This window comes from Cherax quadricarinatus, chromosome 44, assembly GCF_038502225.1.
Source record: "Cherax quadricarinatus isolate ZL_2023a chromosome 44, ASM3850222v1, whole genome shotgun sequence".
Lineage (NCBI taxonomy): Eukaryota > Metazoa > Arthropoda > Malacostraca > Decapoda > Parastacidae > Cherax > Cherax quadricarinatus.
In genome coordinates, this window is record NC_091335.1 from 13,943,759 (window position 1) to 13,962,228 (window position 18,470).

Here is an 18,470-nt window from a genome sequence, read left to right on the forward strand (position 1 = left end):
GTTGACGTTTAGGCGTGGGACCAGAGTTGGTCCGACGTGGAACGGGTCGGCGATTTGAAAATTGCCGCACCGTAGAGGGAGAGGCCGGAAGCATAGTCAGAGGAGAGCGAAGGTCTGATAAATCGAAGGAGTCAGTCGAGGCCTCAGTACCTGAAGCGGGTGAGGAAACAGCACCGGCAATAGGTACAGAGGCATGAGGAATGTCTGAAGAGTGGTCCAAAGACGAGGCGGGGTCAGAACGGGGTGCGGTATCAAGAAGGGGCCCGGGGGTACTAGGTTCATGGACTAGGGCTGCCATGGTTAGGTTACTTCTTTCTTTTTGTTTTTAAGAAAAAAAAAAAGAAAGAAGAAAAGAAAATAAAAATAAAAAAAAGAAAAAAAAAGGGGGGACCGGGGAGGGATAGTTCCTAGGAGGAATGAAAGGGCCAGAAATCTCCCTCCGCGCCCAAGAGGACTCGACACCGCTAGTAGCGCAGATGCAGCATGGAACCCGTGCCATACCCTACCCTTCATGCCAGTAAACCAGCAATCTGGGATAGCAACCTCACATCTGCCGAGCTACCTCGGTGGACAAAAGAGAGGGCGGCCGGATATCCGCCACAAAGCATACCTCCTTCAGCCACCACCCCCGGAATCCGAAAGGTGGCTTCCAGAGATACACCCGTCGCCCAAAAGACACCCAAAGCTACTCCGGGATACCGGAGAGGGATCGGGACATCCCTAGGCAATCCAGATTCCACGGCAAACTACGCCACCGCCAAGAAACCTCAACGGAATGGGATGGACCCCGGTGTCCTTTCCCCTACCTAGGAACTAGCGCGCCTGTGGGAGAAATCACGAAGGCTAAAAAGAGGAAGGGCAAAAGGGAGGGGTGAGGAGGAGGAGGAGGAATGGAAAAAGGGGAGGATGGGGAGGATGGGATAGGGGAGGGGAGAATGGGGGGTAATTAGGTTCGGTCTGAGGAAGAAGACCGACAGGGCTAATTCCTCAGACCAAGAGCCTCTTCACCACGCCAAGGAGCCCCCCTTGAAGAGGTTCTCAAACCTTGAGCAAGCATTTTCAGAAATGTGTGCCTTGGTGGTCTCCTGCTTGTGCTCGTGCAGGACGTTTGAAACATGCTGCATGGGGCCGATATCATTACAATAGGACCACAGAGTGTCTCCTTGATTTTAACCCTTTGAGGGTCGACAGGCCCTCTCCGAAACTTGTTCTCAGGGTCGGCCAAATTTAAAAAAAAAAAAATTATTTTCTCTTATGAAAAGATAGAGAATCTTTTCCCGATCATAAAGACACCAAAAGTTTGAAATTTGATAGAAAACTTACGGAATTATGCTCTCGCAAAGTTAGCGGTCTCGGCGATGTTTACGCATCGGCGATTTTGCCCACTTTGAGCCCCATTTTCGGCCAATTTCACTGTACTAGTCGACAAAAAACATGAATATTTCGATAGAACTCCATTTTTTCTATCGAATGGGTGCAAGAAACCACTCATTTATGAAATTCTACTATCCAGTACAGTGGTCAGAATTTAGCAATTTTGCCAATTTCACACAAATTTCAAAAGATGCCAATTTCCGAATAGGGTCCAGAATAAACAAGAAAGACATTCCTGGCACTAAAATGACATTTCCTCTAGTCATTAGTCATGTCTCAAAGTCCCTCTTATATTCTTTTGCTTTCCACTTTGAATTTTTATTTTCACAAAAAATATAAGATTTACTGTTATGCAGACTACTGCATTAGTGTAAAAAATGGTATAAATATTATTGGTGCACTTGTGAAAGAATATTAGACTCACCAGTTGACGTGTATTGCATGCTTGGCACGATTTGTTTACTTTTGAAGTTTGGTAAAAATCGAACATTTCTGCTACTTTGAGCTCAATTTCAAGGCACCTTTCTTTGTAAAACCAGTCAAAATCATCTCAATTTCTGTAGTATGTCTTCCATTCTATAAAATGAGACCAAGAAAACTAGAATACAACAATAAATACCATACGAAAATACACTGCAAAGTCTCTGATTTATTCAAAAAAAATGGTCAAAGTTTTTTTTTTCTCATTATGCACTGTGTGCTGCAGGATTTTTTTTAGACTGTGCACACTGACCACATAGACCCATTCTTTCATATGAAGGCCTACCAGCTTTCTCCCACTAGATTTGAGGCCGCTAGAATTTATGAGTACTAGTACGTCAAAAACCCCTACGCGTAAGACGTACTAGTACGACGAAAACCCTCAAAGGGTTAAACAGGAGAGAGCGGTCGCCCAACATGCCATCCGTGAAGCTAAATGCACTTACTGGCAAGATTATGTTTCTTCTATTACGTCTGTTTCCTCAATGAGTGCAGTTTGGAAAAAAGTGCAGAAACTGAGTGGAAAGTTCTCTCCAAACCCTGCTCCCATTCTCCAGGTTGCCGGCGTCAAAGTTGCAAACCCTCTTGAAATTGCCAAGGAAATCGAAAATAATCTTGTCCGTATCTCTAAAGGGCCCCATCTATGCCCTTCATTTCTTTCCTCCAAGCCTGCCAGAGATTTACTGTCCTTGGACTTTTCTTCTAGCAGAGAAGAGCCATATAGTGTGCCTTTTACACTTCTAGAACTAGAGTCCACACTTTCCGCTTGCCGATCAGCAGCAGCTGGGCCTGATGGCATTCACATTCGCTTGCTTCAGCATTTGCAGCCATCGGCTCTTACAGTCCTCTTACGTCTTTTCAATCTTATTTGGTCACAAGGAGTTCTTCCCCAGCTGAAATCTGCCGTAGTTCTACCTTTGCGTAAACTAGGTACCTCAAGACATGCCTCCTCATACTATTGTCCCATTGCTATTACCAATGCAGTTTGCAAAGTGATGGAACATCTGGTAAACAGATGTTTGATGTGGTATTTTGAGACACACAATAGTCTCTCCCCCCACCAATATGGCTTTTGTAAGGGCCACTCTATTAATGACTCTATTAATGACCCCTTAACCTATGTCCGTAATGCCTTTGCTAGTAACCACAGTCTTTTTTGATCTTGAAAAGGCATATGACACTACTTGGAGGTATAACGTCTTGGCCCAAGCTCACTCCTTAGGCCTCTGAGGCAATCTGCCACTTTTTCTTGCAAACTTATCCGAGAGACATTTCCGTGTTCAGATTAATAATTTACTTTCCCCGGACTCTGTCCAAACTGAAGGTGTTCCTCAGGGATGTGTCCTTAGCACCATCCTTTTTCTCCTTGCTATAAATGATCTGACATCAGTTCTCCCATCTAATATTTGGTCATCACTCTATGTTGATGATTTTGCTATAGCTTGTGCAGGTGCTGTCGCCTAGTAGCAGCCTCACTCCAGATTGGTGTCAGCAGTGTTTACCATTGGGTCACTACTCATGAGTTTAAATTTCCTAGTGCTAAAACACAACAATTACTTTCAACAGATGTTCAATCGCCTGATACTCCATTGTACCTGTATGGCTCACGAATCCCTGAATGTGATATGGTCAGATTTCTCAGCCTACTGTTTGATTACCAGTTGTCTTTGAAACCTCACTTGACCTCCCAGAAAGCAACTTGCCATAGTCAGCTGAACCTCCTTAAAACCCTCGCTCATCTTTCATGGGGGGGTTGATTGTCGAACCCTCCTATGACTGCATTCAGCCCTAATTTTATTGAAGCTAGATTATGGTGGCCAGATATATCATGTTAAAGGAACATCTAGAAAAGACTGTGGGTTGAGAAGTAGTGAAGACTGCAAGAAGGTGAAGTGGCAGAAAAATCAGAGATGAGGAATAAGGGTTGAATACTAGGGTGACTGTGTTAAAAGATTTCTACTAGGTGTTTAGGGTGTCAGGCAACTTGGGAGTATATCCTTGGTATTTTTCCTGAGAGAGAAATTTGAGTCACTGCTATACTGTATGACACACCCTATTGTCCCTTTAAACAAAGTATTCAGCTTTCTCACAGAAAAATGAGACACTAACAGGTATATGCAGGATATCCTGTGTCATGGTTAATGCAAGTAGGTTGGTCACAGGATGGATTATCATCCACTCCTCAGCAAACTGGACATTCTATTTTGTTTGGTGGCCAAAGCACAAGTGCTGTTAGGGTGTTCATGATGGCACCTTCAGAAATGGCTGACAAAAGATTAGCAAAACTACCTGCTTAGGCAAGAGCAGTGACTATGCAATCTTCTTTCAGTTAATAAATTCACTGGTCAATAACCAAAATGCTTCTGAGACCATAGTAGCAATTTCCAACTAATTTTAGGTCACTGATAATGAATATCATGGTTAAAATTGTTTGTTAGCTCTACTTTTCAATATACACATACTAGTCACAACAGGTTCCAACAGGCTTGTGGTAGTGTTTCATACCACACTCACAGTCTCACTGTCCTTCATTATTGTTCCAGCAGTCATAGAAGATGGTTGTGCTGTGAAAGTTTATATTTTGAGGTGAAAGGTAGGTAATTTCTTAGCCAAACACTTTTTAAACTTATAATAAATATTCACTGAGCAAGCTATTGATATGCATGTGAGGCACATGAAGAGGTTCCCACCACATAAGGAGAGACGGGCCACCTCATCAATCATTGGAGCCTGGGATGAAAAATGTTCAACATCCACCTCTCATTGAACCAAACAAAATTTTGCTACCACCACTACACATAAAACTGGGGCTCATGAAAAACTTTGTAAAAGCTATGGACAAATTCGGTCAGGGACCTCAAGTATTTAACATCAAAAGTCCCCTCACTGAGCAATGCTAAGATAAGAGAGGGAGTCTTCAATGGTCCTCAGATTCGAGAGCTTCTTAAAGATGGTGACTTTGAATCAGACCTTCATGGGGAGGAGAAAGTTGCTTGGGAAGCATTCAAGTTAGTGGCGAAGGGAGTTCTCAGAAACAGAAGGGAAGGTAACTATGAAGAATTGGTGGAAAACCTCATCAAGGCTTACAAGAACATGGGATATAACATGTCACTTAAAATCCACTTTTTGAACTCACATTTAGACTTTTTTCAGCAAACTGTGGGGCAGTTAGTGATGAACATGGTGAAAGGTTTCACCAAGATATTTTAACCACAGAAAAATGGTACCAGGGCAAATGGGGCACAAGAATGCTTGCAGACTATTGCTGGACATTGGCAAGAGATGATTCTTCAGCCCACTATAAGCGTCAAGAAAAGAGGCTTGTATGGTATAATACGGTATAGTACGGTATAATACGGTATAATAAAATATTCAAATATTACGTGTCTCATATCTTTAAACCCATAGCCAATAAACATTTTTCAAGGTGATATATTTGGAGTCACGACATGAAAATACATAAGAATTAGCTAATCTCATTGAAGAAGCATACAACTTTTCAAAAACTGCTGACCAGTGTAATGGTAGCTGGTGAACCTGAAAAAATGCCAGGATTCATACACTTTTAGCCACCACTCCTAGATCTACAGGTAATCTCCAGCAGTAATCCTCTGATCAGAGGTTCTGCTAGACGGCCACCTCATGTCTCACCCGAGGGTCACCTCATATGCCCTGAAATGATCCAATTTCCATTAGGGAGTGACATGATCGCCTCACGACTAACTATCTACCTAGAGGGTATCCCGGGGATCAATGCCCCTGTGGTTCAGTCCATGACCAGGCCTACTGGTGGATCAGGGCTTAATCAGCTAGGCTGTTGCTGCTGGCCACACGTAGTCCAATGTACAATCCATAGCCCAGCTGATCCGGCACTGACTTTAGGTATCTGTCCAGCTCCCTCTTGAAGGTAGCCAGGGGTCTACTGGTAATATCCCTTATGGCTGATGAGAGGCTGTTGAACAGTCTTGGGCCCCGGACACTTATTGTATTTTCTCTTACTGTACTAATGGCACCCCTACTATTCATTGCACTGCCTGCCAAGTCTTTTGCTTTCATAGAGAGTGATTTCTGTATGCAGATTAGGGACCAATCTGTAGGATTTTCCAGGTGTAGATTATGATGTATCTCTCTCGCGTGCACTCCAGTGAGTACAAGTCAAGTGTTTCCAAGCGTTCCCAGTAGTTAAGGTGTTTGATGGAACTTAAATGTGCAGTGAAGGTTCTCTGTATATTCTCTAGATCTGCAATTTCACTTGCCTGGAATGGAGATGTTAGTGTACAGCAGTATTCCAGCCTAGAGAAACAAGGGATTTAAAAAGGATCATCAATGGTGTGGCATCTCTTGTTTTGAAGGTTCTCATTATCCATCCTATCATTTTCCTCACAGATGTGATAGTGGCACTGTTGTGATCCTTGAAGGTGAGATCCTCAGTCATTACCACTCCCAGGTCCTTCACATTACTTTTCCACTCAGTGAAGTTACTTTAGAACAGGGCTGATAGTGATTCCTTTTTCCTTCTAACAACTAGACATCATGAAAGGAAAATCATTCCTGCTAAGGCCAGAAGGAGAGAGAGAGAGAGAGAGAGATGGTTGGTGCGTATTTATATTCAATCTGAGGAAGAGAAGAGATTCAATTCTTAGTATCAATATCCCCCTTCACTGTGGCATGGGGATGCTCTCCACCTTAAAAGGATTTTAATTGAGAAGCCTGGGTATTTTCACAAACCACTAAGCTTAAAGTGCTTTGTGACTCTTCCCATGTATGACCGGGAAGGTTTAAGAAATGCCATGACATCCATCAACTTCAAACTTGTAGAGAAATATAATTTGATTGCTCTGCAAAAATAAAATGTAGACACAAGCTTATTCTGGTGAGGTTCTGTACAACATTCTCTTGTCTTATGTGATGAGCAAAAAAATGTTGCTGAGCTGAAAGAATCAAAGGAGATTATAACTGTGTTGATGTGTGCAAAAGGAACCGGCACACAAATGTGCAAATTCTTAGTCATTGAAAAAAGTGCAAATCTACATGCAATCAAGGGTATAAATTTACTGATAATTACTCACGAATACACAAAGAGGGAAAGAAATACAAAAAACACAACCACCAAAAAGTGCTAAGGAAAAAGGGAGGGAAGTGTGTCTGAAGGTAGCCATATCTTCTGTAACTAATGTTGATTTTTTTGAGAAAAAGAAAAAACCCAAAAAGAAAGAAAAAACTTTAATCATCATTCAACACTTTCACCATCACTCATACATAATCACTGTCTTTGCAGAGGTACTCAGATAAAACAGCTTAGAAGTCCCTCCAAACTGCAAATATCCCAAACCCCTCCTTTAAAGTGCAGGCATTGTACCTCCAGTTTCCAAGACTCAAGTCAGGCTAACCGGTTTCCCTGAATCCCATCACAAAATATTACCCTGCTCACACTCCAACAGCTTTTTAACAAACTGGCTGTCTCCGACCGAGCTAGGGTGACCTGAAATAAATCCACTTTTACCATCATTCACACTATCACTGTTTTGCCAGAGGCATGCAGATATGACAGATCAGATGTCCCTCCACACATCAAATATGTCTAACCCCTCCTTTAAAGTGCAGGCACTGTACTTCCCACATATACACAGAAAATATTTATTATACATTTTAATAAACAAACATAGAATACTCCTATTTTCTATTATTTTATATTGTATAATTTTTTGTTTCAACAATCTAACAAACTCTCCTTAAAAATTTTGTGTACATGGCCAACGAGCAGTGCAAGAAATTCAAGTACTTGATAATACTGTTCACTCTCATCTGTTAACAAATTGGTTTTATGTAATGTTTTTATAAAATACATATGTAATTATCCTAGGTAGTAGGTTGGTAGATGGCAGCCACCCAGGGAGGTACTACCGACCTGCCAAGCGAGTGCAAAATGGAAGCCTGTAAATATTTTACACGATGGTAGGATTGCTGGTGTCTTTTTTTTTTTCTGTCTCATACACATGCAAGATTTCAGGTATGTCTTGCTACCTCTACTTACACTTAGGTCACACTACACATACATGTACAAGCATATATATATACACACACACACCCCTCTGGGTTTTCTTCTAATTTCTTTCTAGTTCTTGTTCTTGTTTATTTCCTCTTACCTCCATGGGGAAGTGGAACAGAATTCTTCCTCCGTAAGCCATGCGTGTTGTAAGAGGCGACTAAAATGCCGGGAGCAAGGGGCTGGTAACCCCTTCTCCTGTATATATTACTAAATGTAAGAGGAGAAACTTTCGTTTTTCCTTTTGGGCCACCCTGCCTCGGTGGGATACGGCCGGTGTGTTGAAAGAAAGAAAGATATGTAATTATCACCCAACTGTTTCTCCCTAAGAGGTAATTAAGGCATATCATATTATATTATTTAAAGAAAGTGGCCACTGAAACATTTCATAAAGATTTTACCATTAACAATGTACTATTTCACACTGTTGTCACTTCTACTCTGAAGAATGATTGGCATAAATTAGAGACTGCACACATGTTCACTGACAATTATAATAGATTGATTATAAAGGTTTCCACAAAAATTTATACCAATAAAGATGAATTTATAAGTCATGCCTAGGAAATAAGTGAAATGATTTGTGACTTTACTGACAGAGGTGTGAAGAACAAGCAATGACAATAATGAAAAATGACTTGTCAAAAGTAATGATAATGGTATGTCACTGAGAATACTGATATAAACATTTAATAATGTGATATCTGATATAAAACCTAAATCATGCTTCATAAGGTAGCTATTCCAACAGGGATATGTGTATCAAGGAGGCCATCACTGTATGAATCACCCAACACTGACTTCGTTAAGTTAGCAATGCCTTAATGGAACTTGAAAATACTGTCCTATAGTCTAATGGCTGTAGACTCAACACTCACTCTAGTTGCATCTGCCTCCTATACCTCAGGGGTTTAAATAATGCATCACTTGTACATGTGTGTGGGAGTCTGTATATACAGTATACTGTATGTACTTAAAATTTATGTGCCTGGCCAAAACTGGAATCATATAGAGTCAGCTATCTCATGAAATTCTCCTATATGGTGCAGTATTTCATAAATGCAACTGAAAAAGTACTTTCAAAATTGAATAGCACATGGAAAGGCCTTTACAGTATGTACTATTCATTTCTGGAAGCACCTTTTCAATTGCTTTTTTTTAAATCACAGTATATAAAGAAGCTTTATAAGAGAGCTTACTGCACATGCAACTTTGTCCCTAAATAATATTCATAAGCAAATCCAAACAATAAAAAAAACTTGAAAAATATAAGAGTATGTAATAAACCTGGTATGTTATATACATATTTGATAAATAAATTAAGTAATCTTGGAACTAAAAGCTAGGAGTACAATACACCCATGACAAATGTTCCAGTGCTCAAAGTGCTTACTCTATTCTACTCAGAAAAATTGCAGCTACACTGTCATTTACAATATAATGTACAATGCTATGTATACTGTTGAAATAACAAATTGCAGTGTACCATGACCACACTTAACAGAAATACAACCTGAGCTAAATTCCATAATAATATGGTTACTATAAAGTTTACAATATCACTTGTAAGACATAATCTGTGTAAATATGTGTGACCAGTGGGCTTTATGTAAAGACCTCTTCCACACACAGCACAGGCCCACATTACTACTGCAAATGCAATACTATTGTTTAAGTTCATTTAACTTACTTAACAATAAAAAGGTATTGTAGTTCTAAAAAAATTCTAAGTACAAAGATCCATATTAAATACATATACACAAGAAAGTAGCCTTTATATATACAGGAACCACCACCAGCTAGTGTGTTCCAAATCTATCTCCAAGTTCACACTTTTAGATAAATTATTAAAACTGTATATATCTTTTACCTATAAACACTGTTGCCCCTTATTAACATGAATGTAAACAAGTGAAAAATACCAGAACCTATGAACAGTGTATGTATGCTGAATTTGCTCTTAATACCTATTTATGGGATTAAAGTATACTTGATTGGTGGTATATAGGTAAAATGCAGCCATAATAATCCATATGTTGTCAGAAGACTAAACCTAACAAACTAAGCAGAAACTATGAAACACACTAGCTGGCAATTTGTCTAAAAATGATGTACTTAAGTGTGTCCTTTTGTTAAAATAATTTTTTGCAACTCAGTATAAAGTCAGTGCAATGTCAATGGCAAGACACTCAAGAGGTATACTAGCTTTCTCTTACTTCCTGTGTTGATGTGTCAAGAGACCATTACATGACTATGAGACTTCTTTATACACCATAATTCATTTTCATTTGATTCCCACTTTAGTTTTCAGTGTCTAACATTTTCATTTAATTAAAAAACTTAAAGACTATTGTTTCAAAGCTTGGGCTAGTTTACATTCTTTAAACATCAAATTTTCTTACAAAATGAAATAAAAGATTTCTCTTTCAATGCGATGAAAGATTCCTCTTCCAACATATTAATTGAAATTTTCTGGTGTAATCCTTCTGCTTCTGGTGCTAACATCTCATACTCATGTGGATGGGTCGTGGGGAATGTGATGAACCACGGGATCGCATCACTCCTTCACTTGCTGAAGCTGCCCGAACGGGGAAAGAGGTAGTCCGCTTGGCAGAACTGAAAAAAAGAATAATGACTGCTAAAGAAGGTAGGCGTGCAATCTCTTAACTGTAATGTGATAAAATTAATGTCTATAAAAATGCATCAACTGTTATAGTATACAGTACATGGTTATTAGGTTATTCTTATTATCTACTATCAAATGGATACACAAACTATGAGTGTTATGCAGTATATTTGAGGCAACTGCCATGAAGAACCAAAATGCTCAGCTCTTCCAAGCCAATATTATGCCATGTGTATGTTAAGTAAATTACCAGTGAATAATGACTTGAGGTCCTTAAGCTATTGCAGGAAAAAGATTGCCTAGTAGTCAGAATTAGGACATGCCTTGCAAACTTTTTTTCGACAGTTTTTTTAAAAAGCCAAATACTTATATAATGTTTTCATTTTATCATGTAGTTTACTGTTTAAATTTTCAGACATCTATATTTTAGGAGGGAAAAATTTAGTGTACTAAAAATTTACACATACACAGAATCATTAAACAAATACACTAACTCTTAAGATGATTTACAATTATATTTAGGATGTTGCAGGAGTTTCTCAAAACATCTTTATTACAGTTTAGTAAACTGGTTGGTGCATTTTTTAAGGCAGGATCAACAATTTATTATTTAAAATAAGTGCTATGGAGTTAGATTTGTATGGAAATAAAATAACAGGAGGGCAGGATAATTAGGTCAGGACATGCAAATTAAAACACTGAATTAATTTAAATTAGCAACAAATCCGACCATGAAATGCATAATTGTAGAACTCACCTTCCCTGTAACAGAGATCCATCTAAGTTTAAATTATGACACCACTAAATCAAAATTTGCTGAAAGAAAAACTAAGGGAAAAAGCAAGCATTGGGAACCCAATAATCATTTGACCAAAAACAAAAGAACAAACAAAACATTGGCAGTTGAAACAAAAATTTTGAAACCCGCCCTACTCCCAATTTATCACTATATCATTCTTTCGATTGAAGCCCTTTTTTGGGCTGCCCAGTATCTGCAAAAATTTTGAACTCAATCAATAGTGTTTTAAAAAAAAAAAAATATTTTCCAAAATTACTCTATACTAAAAACCTTAGACTGAAAACGGTGCCTGAAAAATGATTGGGGAATGTTAAAAAAAAAAATATACTTTGGGGCTGCTGCAATTTTTGATTAGATTAGATTTTTATTTTGAAAAATTAATGGTTGTACAGAGGAATAAAAAGTTGGGTGTACATCAAAAAACCCCTCTATTACTTTTAGAAAATTTAAAATTTAACAAGTGTTGAAAAACACTGTTCTTGGTCATTAGTGGTTAAAGTAAAACGAAACAATTTTAAACTAAATTTTTGTGTATTAAAGCATTTGTTCTGATATCAAATCAGCCCCTTTATATTAAAAACCCCCATTAATATGTAACACATTATAACCCTTTGTTTTTTATTTTAAGGGTGTACATTTCTACTATATAATTTAAAATCAACTTTTTTAAAAAAAATGCTTTTTTTAATTTGGTTGGGTGTTGGATCACTTTTGGCTAAAAAACTGAGCCCCCCATGGTAATGGTGACAGAAAATGTTTGTTTTCCTTGTGTTCATTTGACCTATAAAAAATTTTTTTATAATAATTTAAAATCATCTGTAAACCTACCCCTTAAACTGTATTAATTATCTTTAAATTTTCAAAGTCAATTAATTAATTTGATTTATAAAACTTTGATTAAAGCACTGATTGATCCCCCCTTTTTGAACAAATAACAAACACAATTAATTTCTCAAGAAAAAAAAGGCCTTTCAAACCCCAATAACATAACTGTCAAACAAATTGATCTTTAAGCAAAAAATTGTGACCTCGCATTACTAAAATTTTGATGCCGTTTTTCTTACTCTAAAAACCTTAAAAGAATACGATTTATGCCATTCCGTTGCCATTCCCCCTGTGGATCCGGGGGGGGCCCGCTATATACCACCCTCACTATCTTCTTGCCAAAAGGGTGAACAGGGGAAAATAAAGCAAATTAAAAACCAAAAATTTCAAAAAATTCCAAATGATAAAATATAAATAAAGTAAATACCCGTCATTTTTTAAACCCAAAGTAATAACTGTGCCCATGAATAAAGATCACTTTCTCGGGACTTCAATATAAATCTCTGAAAACCAGGACCCCCATGTAACTGAATTCCAAAAAACTTTGGGAACACTTGTTTTCCAAAGCAAACCTAAAAATTACAGAGATAGTGCTTCCTTATTAGAAAATCTGGAAACACCTTCCCTTTTAAAAATTTGGCATAATCCGATGAAATTAAAACACATTTTCCAAAACTGGGTATCTTTATTTAGGGGTTTCGCATCAGTGGCTTTATCAATAAAAATGGGGAAAAGTCTACAATAAGTCAATGTTTTCAAACACATTTTATACCATTCTTGTACAACTAGCACGGACATCTTTGGGAAACTTGATTCTGAGGACATCACAAAACCTTCACATAACAACAACCTCTCTCTGGGGGGACCACTTCACGGAATCCCCCCCTACCCTATTTTTGCCTTTCCTCCGCCCCTTTCCCCCGGCTGATATAAGCATCAGGGGCCTTTTGCCAGAATCTCCCCGACTCGGTGTCTTGCACCTACTCAAGAGTTGAGGGACGTTACCCTCTTCACATAGTTCTACTATTTTTAAGTTATGCCCTGGGTTTGATTGAAAAAGCCACTGGATGGCAAAACGTCTACAAAAAAGATATCCGATGTTAATGTCTTAATTTCATCTTGTCAGTATTGTATACCATTCTTGAAATAATCACAGTCCCACAGACCACTCCCCCTCCCTTTTCTAAAACCAATCTAGGTAAATTCCCCCAAAAGGACACTGAAAAGTAACCTTCAGACTTCAAAATAGCAGTCCTCTTCACAACAAAAAACAAACATCAGGGAAAACTGAGCTAAATCATACAGATACTGGAATTTTAAAAATTTTTCAAAAAAGACCCACCTCTATAACAAGCACTCCCCTAAAACAAAAAGATGACAGCAAAGAGATAAAAGCCCCGGGAAACAACATCCTCTCCATAAATAAAAGCAAAAGTATGAAAAACTGCACAGAATGTCCAAAACCCAGAGACCAAACAAAATGTTAAACTCTATCTAACCCGCCTGATAAGAAGGGCAAAAAAAAATTATGAAAAGATTATCCCCCCCAAAGGTGATATAAAAAAAAACCCGGAAAACCCCATCAAAAATTTTAGGAACAAAAAGATATCAGGGAAAAAGAACAATCACACTAAAAACCCGTGAACCTCTCCCACCCTGAAACAAACAGACTCAATGTTTTTTTCTCCCCGGAAAAAACCTTGGGTAAAAACCCAAACTCAAATACCCCCCCTAAACTCCTCCCGGGCCCCATCCGAAAATACTATTCCATCAAACCCCAAAAAAATTCCCCTTTTTCAACACACTAAAAAAAAGCAAATTTAAAAACCTTACCCCCCTTTATATCAAAAAAGCTACACAAGTACTGTCCCAAACATTGCAACCTCTTTAACAAATCCCTGAAACTTCTACCTTCCCCAATTCTCAAAAAAGCGAGGGGCCTCCCTACAAAAGGAGGAGATCAAGCAGACTTGAAAACTAAGGCCAATATCCAACTTACACACACTCTCAAAATCTTTGAAAAAACTAATTCATAAATGAATCTATTCCTACCTCATCCCCCTTACTAAACCCCTGTCAGTTTTGGTTCAGGCATAAAAAAATATGAATGATGCTATTATCACATGCTAGAACAAATTCCCTGCACCAAGAAAAAAAAAAGGCCCACTGGGATCTTCATTGTTTGAAAAACCTTTTGATAAAAAAAAACCATGATTTGCCACAAAATTATCACACTATGGCAAAGGGCACTCCCCCCAACCCCAAAAGTAAACCCCTTAGCAGAAAGAAATGTGTACCAAAATGGGGTGGTTACTGAAAGCGGTAAAAAGATTTTTTTACGAGGATAGTGAGGCTCAAGTTAGGTATGTGGGAAAGGGGAAATTTTTTTTCCCAGTAAAGTGGTTAAAAAAGGATGTGTGATGTCACCGTTTTTTAATTTATTTGGGGGGTGGGGTTGTAAGAAAAAGTAAATCGAGGGTCTTGGCAAGGGCGGGGGTTTAAAAAGATAAAATCAAAATAAAGTGGGGTTGTCACAGTTGCTCTTTGCTGATGACACTGTGCTCTTGGGAAAATTCTGAAGAGAAGTTAAAAGGGTTTGGGTTTGGATGAATTTTTAGGGTATGCAAAAGAAGAAAATTAAAAGTGAATACAGGAAAAGAGAAAAAATTATGGGATAAAAAAAAGATTAGGTGATGAAAAAGATTGGATATCAGATTGGAGGGAGAGGGGTTGGAGGAGGTGAATGTATTCAGATATTTGGGGGGCGTGTCAGCGGATGGGTCTATAAAAGTAGGTGAATCAAAAGGAATTGATGAGGGGAAAAAAAGGGGGGCCCGGTCCCGGGGGAATCTGTGGAGAAAAGAACTTTTTCCTTTGGGAGGCAAAGGGGGAATTTAATGGAAATTATATTTTTACCAATGCTCTTATGGGGGTGTAAACATGGGTGATAAATTTTTTGCGGGAAAAGGGCTGGAGGCAGTGGAGATGTCTGTCTGGGGGGTAATGTGTGGTGGAAATATAATGCAGGGGGTTCGTAGTTTGGAATTTGGGAGGAGGTCCGGGTTTGCAAAACTTTTTCCCCAGAGGGGGCTGGGGAAAGGGGTTGTTAAAAGGTGGTTGGACATGTAGAGAGAATGGGCGAAACAAGTGACTTAAAGGGGGTGTATCATCTGTAGTGGAAAGGGAAGGCGGGGTAGAAAGTGGCCCTTTGGAAAAGGTTGGATGGAGGGTAAGGGGGTTTTTTGTGTCACGGGGGGCGGATTTCCCAGCAGGCATCGTGGCGTGTTTGAAAAGGGTGAATGGAGACAAATGGTTTTAATATTTGGGCGTGCTTTTGGGAGTGGAAGTAACTTTTAAGGGATTCAAAAAACCGGCAGGCCAGACTTGAGTCCTGGAGAGGGGAAAGTACAGTGCCTGCACTCTAAAGGGAAAGGGTGTTAATGTTGCAGTTTAAAAACTGAGTGTGGGACCCTTTGGCAAGACAGTGAAAGGAGTGAATGATGGTGAAAGTTTTTTTTTCGGGGCCCCCCTCCCTTTGGGGGGAATGGCCAGTGTGTTAATAAATAAATAAAAAATGGGCAAACTCTTCCCCCACAGCCAATTACAGTTGTTGTCCACAAAAAGTGTCCTTGGCCCCCTTCCTTTTATTTTTTAAAACCCAAAAGCACACAACAACTCAAACTCACACTATTTTAATGCCTTTTATAAAACTTCTCTTAAAATGTTTTAAATTTGTAAAATTTTTTTTCAAAAAAAATTTCCTGAATGATGATTAACAAACTTACTCCCCAATATTGACAAAATCTCTCATTTTGGGTTTTGGGGAAAAGAACACAGATGTTCCTCTTAACATAATAAAGGGATCACCTATCCAAAAACTCCTTTGGGGGAAAAATTCTTGGAAAACCCCGGATAATAGACTCAAATTTCAAAAACACATGCAACAAATTTCAAAAAAATTTTCCAAGACCTTAAAAAATACTATCAGTATGGTACATATTTCCCCCAATCCTCCCGGCCCTATATCACTCACTCATTTCCCCTATCTCACCTTTGGGAAATTTTTGGATGGGGCTCCCAAAAATAAATCATGGGCCATTAATTTCCCAACAAAGGCTGCAGTCAGAATGATAGCAATTCCCCCCCTCCCGGCAATATCCCCTTTTCAAAACTCTAAACTTACCATTTCCCACAACATCCATACTTATTATTTTTTCACATACATGCACTAAACTGGATATAAACCCCCCTCAAACTTCTCTTCCAACCTCAACAGAAACATGACCAAAACCCAAGGCACAGGTCACTCTTTGATGTTCCTGTGTATCTCACACTATTAAAAACTCAATTCAAAAAAGGCCCCAAAATCAATTCATTACCTGTGAATAAAAAAGTCTGTCTGTTTATCAATTCAAGACTCTTCAAAAAAACCATTACTCAACCCTAAATAAATCTGAAAAATGAATCTCAAAAATTTATAACCTGTGCCCCTATAAAACTTTTTTTTTTTTTAATTTACACCCTTTCCCCATTCTCTTGAACACAGTAACTCATCTATGCCTTTGACCTGTTTCACTACAAATCACTGATTTTTCTCGTTTCGTTATAATATCATTTTATCTACAAATTTGTACAACTTTAATCTATTATTTGAAATATATTTTACTTCTTTAATTTGTTTACTGTAATTTTTCCACTGAATATAATTTGTAGTTAATCTTAAGTCATTTTTTAATGCCCAAAACTCTGCTCAAAGGGCTTTGCATGTACACCCAATCACTATATTTTTTTTTTGTGTATCATGTCCAAATAAAAAAAAAAAAATAAATAAATAAAATAAATAAAACATAAATGATAAAAATTCGGGAAATTCCTATGTTTGGGACAGTTTCTGTATACCATTAAAACAAGTATATTACTTCTACTTCTGCATAAAGGTGTCAAATTGTTTAAAGTCATTATTACATGCATAAATATAAACCCACATCCCAAAAATTTCTATAAACATGAACTAAAAATATTATAGTTGTAAAAACACCTTTTTTGTTCAGATAAAAAATATATCCTTTAAAAAAACAAATATACATGGCAGGGTAACCCCTATTTTGCATATTCCCAAGTATTACAACCCCCATATGTCCAGTCAGGTCACATTTATATTCTTAATATTCCCAAATTCAGAGGGTTCCCCTTTTTTTTATAAAAAATTATTCAAAATTCTCAACCCTGCATTGAAAACAAAATCATTAAAGAAAAAAATATCTCTGAAAACCATCTTTTCCCTGTTTTTTAAATTCATCTTTTTTTTTATAATATTAAGACAATTTAAATTGGTCATAAAATTTGGGGGGAAAAAATAGTGCGGGGGCTATAAACAGCTAGGTGGAGGGATCAGAGGTGAGAGAAAAAAAGGGGGGAATGGCCCTAAGGGCAAAAATTCCCAAAGTTTGTCGTAAAGCAGTTGTTGACAAAAGTAAAAAAGTGATTGTAAGTAAAAGGCGGGGCATCTGCAAAAAAGGGAAATAGCTAAGAGTGGTAGGGGCAGAATGGAAATAAATTCTAGGCTCACGAAAACCCCGGGTAATCTAAAAAAGTAAAGAACTGAAAAAGGCCCCGAAAAACCCTAAAGAGGAATAAGGGTGTCAGTCCATGGGGATACCCATGGGAAAAGCGAGTATGGCCAATGCAGAGCAGGCGCAGTCTCGGGGTAAAATAATTGGTAAGGACCCCAAAACCTGCTTTTAAACCCGAGGTTGAGCCTCCCCCAAATTTCGTTCTCAGGGTTGAAAAATTTTGAAAAAAAAAAAAAAAAAAGAAAAAAAAAAAAAAAATTCTTATGAAATGATAGAGAATCTTTTTCCAAAATAATGAAAACAAAAGTATGAAATTTGATAAAAACTATGCTTTTAAAAATCTCAATATATGAAAAGGGGGGCCAAAAGTGGGCGTTTTTTGCCCATTTTGGGGCCCCTTTTTTTAAATTCGTTTAAACTCAAAAAATTGAATTTGGGAAATTTTCCAAATTTCAAATGAAATTTTCAAAATAGGGTCCAGAATAAACAAGACAGACAGTCATGGCACTAAAATAACATTTTATCTGCTCATTAGTCACGTCTCTAGGCTCCTCTTACATTACTTTTGCTTTCCATTTTGAATTTTTATTCTCACAGAAAATAGGTTTTCTATTATGTATACTACTGCATCATTACAAAAATGGTATAAATGATATCAGCGCACTTGTGAAAGAATATTAGACTCACCAGTTGACGTGTATTGGACGTGTGGCTTGATTAATTTACTCTTGAACATCGGCAAAAATC

General features: G+C 38.0%; 1 protein-coding gene across 1 annotated transcript in view; it reads right to left on the reverse strand.

Annotated features, from left to right (window-relative positions):
* Positions 1–5,231: 5,231 nt before the first annotated feature.
* Positions 5,232–18,470, reverse strand: part of rdgB (retinal degeneration B) — a 379,471-nt gene continuing 366,232 nt past the window's right edge. Inside the window, 1 exon segment of the mRNA XM_070093849.1 lies at positions 5,232–10,535. Coding sequence (XP_069949950.1) covers positions 10,399–10,535 — 137 coding nt within the window. The 3' untranslated portion in view covers positions 5,232–10,398.